This window comes from Vollenhovia emeryi, unplaced genomic scaffold (assembly GCF_000949405.1).
Source record: "Vollenhovia emeryi isolate VEMERY1.0 unplaced genomic scaffold, V.emery_V1.0 DF940192.1, whole genome shotgun sequence".
In the NCBI taxonomy this organism is placed as follows: Eukaryota; Metazoa; Arthropoda; class Insecta; order Hymenoptera; family Formicidae; genus Vollenhovia; species Vollenhovia emeryi.
Genome location: NW_011966174.1, coordinates 1 through 11,690, shown reverse-complemented (window position 1 = coordinate 11,690; position 11,690 = coordinate 1). Strand labels below are relative to the sequence as shown.

Sequence of the window (11,690 nt, the reverse complement as noted above, 5' to 3'; positions counted from 1 at the left end):
AACTCCCTTCCCGGAGGGGGGCCCGGGTATCCATAAAGGATTTCCACACGTAAAAAAAAGCAGACAACGCTCGACACTGAAGAAAGTCACAGTGTAATGGATGAAACAGTGGGAGAAACTGAACACGGATCGACTTCAGATAATTCTGGAGTCATTGAATGACTGCAAAAACAGCTACAAAAGTCAGAAAGATTAAGGTTTGCAATGAAAAAGAGCCACAAACGTCGGCAAAGACAATACAGGGAAAAAATTAAAACCTTGGAACAAGAAGTACGTATGCAAAAACGTTTTTCAAACGCATTGAAAAACATGTTCAATGATGACCAGATAAAAAAGTTGAGGTGTGGGTATAAAAGAATGCCCAATTGGTGCAACTCCACTTTAGTCAAAACCTGTCAATTAAAGTTTTCATGTGGGTTATCTGGCTACAAAGAATTATTAAAGCACGGTTTTCCGCTTCCTTCACTGCGAAGGCTGAATCGAAAACTCGAAAATTTAAAATTTCAGAGTGGAATTTTACACGAAGTTTTTCAATTTTTACACATTAAAGTCTCACAGTTGAAAAACGATAGGGATAGAGATTGTTTACTTGTGCTTGATGAAATTAATATATCAGCAGGTACCGTTTTCGACATATCCACTAATATACAGTAGGGCACGTAACTTTACCCGGGCATAATAACAACGACATTGCGACCAATGGCTTAGTTTTTATGCTTGCAAGCATAGGGCACAGATGGAAACAAACTGTGGCTTATTATTATACAGGCAAAAATACGAAATCGATACGACAGTTGAAGTTAGCAGACGTGTAGAGCGACGGAGGAAGAAGATTGTGAAGAATAGTGGATTTGGAGGGAGGAAGGAGAAAGGAGACGGAGGGACAGAGAGAGCGGAGGCAGGAGAGCAAGGAGAGATAAGGTAGCTCAGACACAAAGAGCTGAATTATAATTTAAGAAGCAATATAGGGATAGGTAGAAGACGAATTAGGTTAGAGTGACAGGTAAGAACACGAGGGAGATAAAGAGGAAGGAAGCGACAACTGCCGGAGGAAAAGTAAAGTAAAGGAAGGGAACTTACCGACAGCAACAGGAAACAGATAACCGACAGGGAAGAGGCGGATAAGTGTACCGACGGATGGGGAAAGAAGGAGAAAAAGCAACGGAAAAGAAGCAGCAAGGAGATAAGGAAGACAGGAAAGAGGACGAAAATAGAAGGAAAATAAAGGGCAGGCCAACGAAAGCAGAAGAGCTGGGAAAACAGAGAGGGAGAACGGATAGCCTAGGATCAATCAAGGAATTTCTGCAAAAAAGGAAAAGAGAAGAAATAGAAGAAGAAACAGCAAAAGCAGAAAAAGAAATAATAGAAAAATTCAACGCACTAAGAAAAATTGATAGATCACCACCGAACTTCTTGTTCGGTGGTGATCTATCAATTTCTTAGAAAAGGAAGTTTCTTTCTTAGAAAAGGAAGAAAAAAAGAACATGGCAACAGAGGAAATGCTGAGAAAAATCTTAAGGAGAATGGAAGATCAAGAGAAGGAAAGAAAAAAAGATAAGAAAGAAATAAAAAACGAAATAAAGGAGCTGAAGAAAGAGTATAAGAGGAGAGAAGAAATATGGGAGAAGCAAAGAGAGGCAATGGAAGAGAGAATAAAAAAATTGGAAGAGAAAGCTGAGAAAGAAGACACGGAAAGAGAAGGAGGAAAAGAAGAAAGAATGATAATAGAAAAAATGAAGGAAATAGAAAAAACATAGAAATGGGAGAGAGAAGAAGAAGGAGAAATAATATAATCGTCAAAGAAGCGACAAGAAGAAGCGAGAAAGAAAAGAAAGAAAAATCAGGATGATGATAGAGGAGACAAATAAGAACAAAGTGGCAATCGAGGAAATGCAGGAAATAGGAATAGGAGAAAACAAAATGATAATGCTGAAATGCAGGAGCTGGGAAGATAAAAGAGAGATAATGACAAAAAGGAAGGAATTAGGAAAGAGATACGAAGTCTTCATGGACGATGATCTAACAAAAACAGAAAGAAAGATACAGAAAGAAATAAGAAAAATAGCAAAGGAGGAGAGAGAAGCAGGCAAGAGAACCAAAATAGGATACCAAAAGATATGGGTGGACAACACAGAATTAAAATGGAACGAGAATAAAGAAAAGTTAGAAGAGAGAAAGAGCTTTCGGAAGCAGTAAGGAGAAGAAAGGGGATAAGAAGGAAGAGGACAAAGAAAGCAGGAGAAAAAGAAAGAAGAAACAGAGGGAAAGGCAAGAAGAGGGTAAGCAAAAAGAACAGAAAGCAAATACAATGACGGTAGGCTTCTGGAATATATTAGGATTGATGAGAAAAAATGATGAATTCTGGAAAGAGATAGAAAAATGGGATATAATAGCGATGATAGAAACATGGGTAGAACAAAAAGATTGGAGTAAAACTAAGAAGAGACTACCGGATAATTATGTATGGAAATGCCAACCAGCAAAGAAAGAAAAAAAGAAAGGAAGAGCAAGAGGAGGGATAATAACAGGAGTTAGAAAAGAAATAGCAGAGGATGGAACAAAAGAAAGGGAAGAAGAAGGAATTGTAGAAAGAACAGCAAAAACAAAGGAAAGGCAAATGGAGGATCATAACGATATACGCAAACAATGATATTGAAAAGAAGATAAAGCACATAAAGGAGTACACAAATGATGGCGGCGTAGGAGAGCAAATAATAATAGGAGGAGACTGAAGTAAACCCTGTATGTCGAGGCAAATAAGGACAAGGCTAGGGGTACTTCTATAAATATGAAATAAATATATTTCGCGTATGTATCGGCGGTGATAGAAAAACTAACTCTCGTTTGTCAAATCAATAATAGAGAAACATAATGAACACAGTCGCATCTAATGAATACAGTTGTGTATGAATTTACACATTCACCACATTCCTCCCCTCTTAAGATGCTTGGTAACGGTCGGGGGAATTCCTTTGGTCGATCGGTCTGATCGTCGGGGTTGAAAATCTTCCTGGTCGACTGCCGGAGTAACTACTGGTTCTTCGATGTCTTCAGCTGCATCTTCATAGTTGGATTCATCAAGGTTCGGCAGTTGATTGATGTTGATGTCCTGTTGAGGTTGCGGGATGATGATAGGCTCGGCTTCGCCTGTCAGAGTAGTTGTTTCAGGCCAATCGGGAATTTCGAAGGTGTCATTGAACTCGTTTTTGGTGTAACGAGTTTTTAGCTGGTTTGCGTGAGCTTTAATGACTCTCTGGTTGCTTGACAAGTCAAGACGTACGTTGTAGTTGACCTTTCCAACTTTTTCGATGATTGTAGTAGGAGTCCATTGCCACTTGTCCGTTGAAGAGTGGAGTTGGTAATAGACGTGGTCACCCGGCAGAAACTGCTTCCACTTGGCTCCGTGGTGATTGTTGAACTGATGTTGCATCTGCGAGTTGACGTCGGTCCAACATGGCTGTTGTGGTTTAAGGAGATCCAGCGTGGTCTTCATTCTGCAACTGTTGAGCAGCTCTGCTGGAGATTTGTTGCCGAGATTGTATGAAGGCGTAAATCGGTAGGAGAAGAGAAATTCTCGAATTTTTTGGTCAACGTTTCCTGTTGCTTTCTTGTAGCCTGTCTTGAATAGGCCGACGAATTTTTCTCCCTGGCCTTCCGATTGTGGATGATACGGCGATGAAGTCAAGTGTTGAATGCCGTTGGAATTGCAGAAGTCCTTGAACTCAGTGGAGATAAACTGCTGGCCATTGTCGGTTACAATGGTGTCTGGCAAGCCATGTTGAGCGAAAACATTCTTGAAGAATTCAATTGTCGTTGTGGCTGTTGTCGATTTCGTTTTGAAGATTTCTGGCCACTTGCTGAAAGCATCGACGATGACCAGAAATGAGAATCCGTCTATGGGCCCAGCGTAGTCTGCATGAATTCTCGACCAAGGTTTTTCGGGCATTGGCCAGGGCTGCAAGCTGCACTTGATCGGAGCTTTGGAGACTGTTGCGCACTTCTCGCAGGTGCGGACGAAGCGCTCGATGTCTTTGGTGATGCCGGGCCAGAAACATTTGCTGCTGGCGAGCAATTTGGATCGACACTCGCCTGGGTGGCCTTGGTGAAGATGCTCGAGAACTCGTTGACGGTGAATTTCGGGTACAACGACTCGTTCGCCGTAGAAAATGACATCATTTGACACTGAGAGATTGTCGCGAATCAAAAAGAAACCTTCCACTTGGTGATTTCGGATTTGATGTCGTTTTTGTGGCCAATTTCCTTTCTCGATGAAATTGTAGACTGCGGTGAGAACTGGGCAGTCCTTCGTTCCTCGCTGGATGTCCTTGAAGGTGACTGGAAGGCCTTTGGCCGTTTCGATGGCGAAACGGTAGACGACGTCCTTCTCCTCTTGAAGCTGGACTGAAGCGATTACCATGTCTTCGTTTGATTTGTTTTGATTTGATATGAGTCGCGAGAGGACATCGGCGTATCCGAAGCTGTCAGTGTCCACGTAATGAATGTCGAAATCGTAGGCTTGAGCGACAATGGCAAATCGCTGGAGTCGAGCCGCTGAGTGAGCCGGGATGCCTTGTTTTGATCCGAAGATTCACAGTAACGGCTTGTGATCGATCTGAGCAGTGAAATGTCGGTTTGCGATGTACACGTGAGCCTTCTTGAGAGCGAAGATGAACGCTCGCGCTTCCTTGTCGATTTGCGAGTAGCCCTTTTCAGCTTCGTTGAACGTACCCGACCAGCACATTATCGGGTGAAGACTTCCGTCGTGAAACCGATGCATAAGAGTCGCTCCCATTCCATATGCTGATGCGTCGGATGCCAGTACAAGCTTCTTCTTCGGGTCGTAGTGAGTCAAGACGAGATCTGAAGCGAGGATCCTTTTGAGCTCGATAAAAGCGTTTTCGTGTTCTTCCTTCCACTCAAATTTCGTGTTTTTGCAAAGGAGGTTGTCCAGTGGTCCGCGTAGCTCTTTCATGCTCTTGATGAATTTTCCGTAGTAGTTGACCGCGCCGATGAAGGATCGAAGTTGCGAGACGTCTTGAGGTCTTGGCAGGTCCTGAATTTGCTGCAGCTTGTCAGGATGTGGTCGGATTCCTTTATTGTCGACAATATGACCGCAAAACTCGACGGAGGATTTTCCGAATTCGCATTTCTCAGCCTGAAGTCTGAATCCTGCGTCTTGAAGTCGTTGAAGTGTCTCGAAGAGTTGCTTTTTGTGATCTGTTTCGTCGATTCCGGCTGTAATCATGTCATCAATGAAACCGAATGTATTGGTACCGCTGAGAGTGGTGTCGATGAGACGCTGGAAAATTGCTGGAGCTGTTTTAAGCCTGCTGAAGTCGGTTGACTGTGAATAAACCGAGATGCGTGTTGATTTCATCAACTTTTTTGAGCCGTCGTCGAGTTCAACTTGCCAGAAGGCGTCTGACAAGTCAATTTTGCTGAAGGTTTTCTTGCCGGCCTGATGCATGAAAATTTTGTCTGGAGTTGGTAACGGATGTTTGTCAGACTCGAGCCTGTCGTTGAGGCCCGACGAGTAGTCTGCACAGATGCGTAGTTTACCGTTTTTCTTCTTGACAACGACAATTGGCGCTGCCCACTCGGAGTATTTGCACGGGGTGAGTATTTTCAAATGCTGGAGTCGCTGAAGTTCTGTTGCGACTTGGTTCTGAGCTGCGAATGGAACTGTTCGGGGTTTGCAGAATTTGGGTTTTACCTGTTCTTTCAGCACGAGGGACGCTTTTGTCGTGTTGCATCGGCCAAGCCCAGCTGAGAAAAGAATTGGAAACTTCTTGATAACCTCGGCGGTGAGATCGTTGCTTCCGTCGACTTGAACTGCGTTGCAGATTCGGTTGATTGGTGTGTCCCAAAGGTCAAACTTATTAATCCAGTCATTTCCGAACAAGTTGAGATTACGCGATGAAACGTAGCATTCGGTGAACTCCTCACGACCTTTGAATTTGACGACGCACGGGAAAAGTCCGAGGAGTGGGACCGAGTCTCCCGATGCACTTTTGGTTGCTTTTGTAACTGGTTGAAGCGTCGGTCTTCTGAGATGAGCCCAATTCAATTTTGAGATTATCGTGATGTCTGATGCTGTGTCGAACTGCAGCTTGAGTTTCTTGTCGTTGACGTCCGGCTCAATGAATTTTCGCTGAATGTCGACTGAGTTGATGTCTGAGACCTGATAAGTCTGATGATTCATTGTTGGGCCAGAGAGGTTTCGCAAGCGTTTCTGCTGGAGTTTCTTGATGTAAATTCGGGCTTTTTCGCAGAAACCAGGCTTGTGACCGGTCTGGTGGCAATCGGAGCACTCCTTGTCTTTGAATGGGCAATTGATGTGCCAGTGAACGCCGTCGCAGAATTTACATTTCGGTTTCCAAGGTCCCTGATTGGAGTGGAAACTCGATGACGATTGTGGATTCAACTGAGACGAACTCTTGTTGGGAAACTCCTTTTGTTTGTTGTAGCCCTGACGAACTGCGTGGACTTCTGATCCTGAAGATGATACAACGACGGTCTCTTTATCCTTTTCCAGGCTTCGCATGCGATGGCACTCGTTGACCAGGTCGTCAAGCTGGAGTTTTACGAAAGCAGCGATCTGAGCTTGGTCGGTGAACGCTTCGAATTGCACGTATTGGTGCTCGACTTTTGTCAGAAGTTTCTCGAGAACACGTGACTCTTGTGGGCTTTTCAGACCACTGACAAAAAGCAGAACTTTGAAGTCATCGGCGGTGCAGCTGGTGATGTCGAATTTTTCAGCGTGTTTATTAATGCGAGCTGCATACTGGCTGTAGTCCTCATTGTCTTCCTTATGAAGGCTGAAAACTTTGTGACGAAGGCTAAATTTTGTCTGTCGGTGTCCAAAAAGCTTTTTTAGCGATTTAATGGTGTCAGTAAAAGAGATTTCATGTGTCTCTTTTGGTAGGATCGAATCTGCGTATCGCTGAAAATCCGAAGTGCTGAACTTTGTGAGGAGCAATCGGATTTTTGCAGTGTCGGTGAGATCATTATTTTCGACCTCAAAAATCGATTTGTATCGAGCATAGTACTGCTCGAAGACTGCGTTTTCGTCTGGGTTGTACTCGAATGGGAGCATTGAATCGGCCAGATCTTTGATCCTGCGAGAACTGGAGTCGCCGGGAAGGTTGATTTGCTGCTCACCTCCGACGCCAGGTTGCTGACGCTGAAGAAGTTGTACGATGATTTGTTGCTGTTCGAGCATCTTTTCTTGCATGAGCCTTTGCGACTCAAGCAGAGCTTTGGCGAATTCCTCCATTTGATGAGGTTGGGTTGAGATGACGAAATCTATTGCACTCACTGCACTGTTTTCTTTTCACGCGCGAATCATATCCCATCCTCGTCGCCACTGAAGTAAACTCTGTATGTCGAGGCAAATAAGGACAAGGCTAGGGGTACTTCTATAAATATGAAATAAATATATTTCGCGTATGTATCGGCGGTGATAGAAAAACTAACTCTCGTTTGTCAAATCAATAATAGAGAAACATAATGAACACAGTCGCATCTAATGAATACAGTTGTGTATGAATTCACACATTCACCACAGAGACTTTAATGCAAGAACAAGAGAGGAAGGAGGATTAACAGAGATAATGGGAGAAGGAAGAAAGTCGAAAGACAAAGAAATCAACGCAGAAGGAAGGAAGCTATTGGAGTTCGTAGAGGAGGAAGGACTGGGAATAATGAACGGAACAAAGGGAGACAAAGATGGAGAATTCACCTTCATAGGAAGTAGAGGAGAATCAGTTATAGATTACATAATTGGAAACCAAGAGATCTGGGAAATAACGGAAGAAATTAAGATTGGAGACGCTATTGAGTCGGACCATCAGCCTGTAATAATAAAAGTAAAAGGAACAGTGGGAGAAAAAAGAAAAAGGAAAAAAGAGTCAGGAAAATAATGAACTGGACAAAAGAGGGAACAGAAAAATACAAGGAGAGAATGAAAGAGACAAGAAGGCGAGAGCATAGAAGAAAAATTAGAAGGAATAAAGGAAATGGCAAGACAGGCCGCGGAATGGAAAGAAATAAAAGAAGAGCAGAGAACGAAGAAAAAGAACAGATGGTGGGACAATGAATGTGCAAAACTAAGGAGAGAAGCAAGAGAGAATTTAACCAAATGGAGGAAAGGGGAAGTAGAAAAAAAGGTACACACAAAAGAAGAAAGAATACGAAGAGAAAATCAAAGAGAAAAAAGAGATAGAAAGAGAAAGAATAATGAAGGAAGCAAAGGAAGCAACTAATGAAAAAGAAATATGGAGATTCATAAATAGAGAAAGAAAAAGCAGAAAAGAGGTAAGCGAAGAAATAACAGAGGAACAATGGAACAAACACTTCATGGAGATATTAGAAGGAACAACAGTGAAACCACAGGAAGAAAACATGAAAGGAGAGGAAAGAAAAGAAGACAAAGAGGAGAAGGAAGGAATAAAAAGAAAAGAAGTGGAAGAAGTAATAGAAGAAATGAAAGAGAAGAAAGCCGCAGGCGCAGACGGAATACCGAACGAGGTATGGATACACGGAGGAGAAAAGCTGAAGGAAAAAATATGGGAAATATGTGACGAAGCATGGAGAACAGGAGAAATAGCAGAAGATTGGAAAGAAGGCATCATAGTTCCTATAGTAAAGAAAGGGGAAGGAAAAGAAGCACAGGACTACAGAGGGGTGACACTAATGAACACAAGCTACAAAATATACGCAGCAATCCTAAACAAAAGACTGGAGAGAGAAGTAGAAGAAAGAGGAATACTACCGGAAACACAAGTAGGATTCAGAAAAAAAAGAGGTACAATGGAAAATATATATGCACTGAATTACATTATAGGAAAAGCGATAAACAAGAAAAGAGGGAAAATAGTGACGGCATTTATAGATCTAAAAGCAGCATTCGACTCCGTGGACAGAGAAAAAATATGGGAAGTAATGAAAAACGAAAAGATCAACGAACAACTAAGAACTAGAATAGAAGGCCTATACAAAAAGACAAGAAGCGTAGTAAGAATAAAGGGAGAAAAGGGAGCATGTTTCTGGACGACCAAAGGAGTTAGACAGGGATGCCCAATGAGCGCTATGCTATTCATACTGCTGCTGGCAGATCTAGAAGAAACAATGAGGAAAGGACAAGATGGAGGAGTAGTAGTAGGGAAAACAAAAATTTGGACGTTAGCATATGCAGACGATATAGTAGCTATAGCGGAGGATGAAGAGGAGATGAAGAGAATGCTGAAAAGAATTGAGAGATACTTTGACAGAAAAAAGCTGAAAGTAAATGTAGAGAAAACAAAGGTAATGAGATTCAGGAAAGGAGGAGGCAAAATGAAGAAGATGGAATGGAAGTGGAAAGGAGAAGAGATAGAGGAAGTAAAAGAATTCTGCTACTTAGGATACATATTTCAGAAAAACGGAGGACAAGAGGCGCACATAAGAGAAAGAGTAAGGAAAGCAACCATAGCAATGAGACAAGTCTGGGGAATAGGGAAAAGGTTATTTGGAGGAGACTGGGTAAGAAGGATAAAACTATATGAAGCGCTGGTAGCAAGCATAGCGCTGTACGGAGCAGAAATATGGGGATGGAAAGAAAGAGAGAAAATAGAAAGAATGCATGAACGGTTCATGAGATGGACATTGAATCTAGATTGGAGCACGCCCGGATACATGATAAGGGAAGAAACAAAGAGAGACAAAATGAGAGTAAGCGCTAGTAAAAGGGCGATGAAATACGAAGAAAAACTAGAGAGGGGGGAGGGAACCGAAATAGCAACAGAGTGCTGGAAGGAAATAAAAGGAAAAAACAGGAAGGAAGAAACAAAATGGGAAAAGGAGAGAAGAAGCTTCTACGAAAAAAGAGGATACGCAACAGAGGAAATAAAAGGAAAAAGAGGAGAAGGATGGAGCAGTATAGAGGAATTAGTAAGAAGAGATAAAGACATACAGAAACAGGAGAGAGACGAAAGGATAAGAGAATCAAAATACAACAAATGGTACAAAGAGATAGCAGAAGATAAAAGACCAGAATACCTAGAAAAAAGAAAGAAAGAAAAGTCAATGACTAGGATAGCAAGATTCAGACTAGGCAATGAGATGAGAGGAGGAAGATACTGGGAATCAGAAGAGAAGAATAATTGCAGGATATGTAACGCAGAGACGGAAACATGGGAACATGTGCTGGAGTGGTGCACAAGAGGAGAGGAGGAAGAGAAACCAGAAGGAATTAGTGAGAAAATTAAAAGGATACTAAACAGTAAAGGAGAAGGAGAGAAATGGATGGCAGAGCTGGAGAGAAGAAGAAGACAGGCAGATACAAGGTGAGATAAACAAAAGAACAAAGAATAACACAAATAACTTTGTTACAGGTAACCCGAAGGAAGAAAAAAGAAAGAAAATGGAAGGAAGAATAGAATGCAGAGGGACGATAATAATAGAAAAGGAGGAAATAGAGAAAATAGTGAGGAAACAAATAATGGAGATGACGAAGGAGATTAGAGAGGAAAATAGCAGAAAGGATGAGGAGATAAGAGAGATGAGGGAAGAAATAGAGGGATTAAAAAGGAAAGTATACAAGATAGAAGGGAACACAGGCAAAAGGAAAAGGGAGGAAAATGAAGACGGAAAAGGAAAGAGCTAAAAAAGAAAGTGGTGGACGGAGGAATACGAGAGAGACGAAGATGAGAAAAGGAAAAGAAATATAATTATAAGAATAGAGAAGGAGAGATGGGAAGGAAAGGAATCAAACTGGGAAAAGGTGAAAGAACTGTTCACGGAAGGACTAAAGGTAAGGGCGGAAATAAAGGAGGTAAACGTGATAGGACAGAGAGGAGAATGGATAACGATACTAGTGAAGATGAGGAATGAGGAGGATAAATGGAAGGTGCTGGACGCAAGAAGGAGAGAAGGAAATAGAATGAAAGTGAAAATGGATGAAGACAAATCAGTGGAAAAGAGAATAAGAGAAAGAGAGGAAAAAGAAAGGAAAAAAGAGAGGAGAGAAGAAGAAGACGGAAGGACGAGGAAGACAGCGGAGGAAGAGATCGTAAGGAGAATGGAGGAGAAACTGTTGGTGGACTCGGACGAGGAAGAAGCAAGGAGAAAGAAAGGAGAATAGGAAAAATGTAAGATAGAAAGGAGAAAGGAGAAGAGAAAGGAGGAATAATGGCAGAGGAGAGGAAAAGGAAAAGGAGAAGGAGGTAAGTGATAGGAATATAAGGAAAATAATATAATTTCATATCCAGATCAGAAGGGGAGAATGAAGGAGGACAGCGGACAAGGGAGAGAGAGGGATGAAAGAAGAGGAGAGACAGAACGGGACGAGGGAAGACAGAGGAGCGTGGAACGGGAGGGGTAGGAAGGAGAAAAGGAGGGACACAGAATGAAAGAGGGAGGGGAAAAAGAAAAAATGTAAGGTCGCTAATGGCCAGGCAGGAAACAGGAAAACAAAATAAAATGTAAAGTTTTTGGGAACGTTTTACTGAAAAAACGCCTTTCCAGCCCCGGAAGGGGAGTGAAATAAAGAATATTGAATTGAATTGAATTATACAGCCAAAAATACAAACGGTTCCGTGTATAAAAATATAATTCTTGAAATCATTCAGAAAGCAAAGAAAATCCCCTCGAGGGGGGAGGACAGCGCGCCGTTGCCGGCGAGCTTACGTCGCCGCTCCCGCGTCTCGCGT

At 42.2% G+C, this 11,690-nt stretch overlaps 2 protein-coding genes across 2 annotated transcripts; both read right to left on the bottom strand.

The window, feature by feature from the left end:
- Window positions 1-2,920: 2,920 nt before the first annotated feature.
- Window positions 2,921-4,417, bottom strand: LOC105556234 (uncharacterized protein K02A2.6-like). The gene has a single exon (XM_012003317.1). It carries the CDS (start codon window positions 4,415-4,417, stop codon window positions 2,921-2,923), a length of 1,497 nt encoding a protein of 498 aa, XP_011858707.1.
- Window positions 4,418-4,588: 171 nt separating this feature from the next.
- On the bottom strand, window positions 4,589-7,276 carry LOC105556233 (uncharacterized protein K02A2.6-like). The gene has a single exon (XM_012003316.1). It carries the CDS (start codon window positions 7,274-7,276, stop codon window positions 4,589-4,591), a length of 2,688 nt encoding a protein of 895 aa, XP_011858706.1.
- Window positions 7,277-11,690: the final 4,414 nt, after the last annotated feature.

Bases quoted from the DNA above. Each gene is read 5' to 3' on its own strand.
- LOC105556234 (XM_012003317.1), bottom strand. From the start codon at position 4,417: ATGGTAATCGCTTCAGTCCAGCTTCAAGAGGAGAAGGACGTCGTCTAC.
- LOC105556233 (XM_012003316.1), bottom strand. From the start codon at position 7,276: ATGGAGGAATTCGCCAAAGCTCTGCTTGAGTCGCAAAGGCTCATGCAA.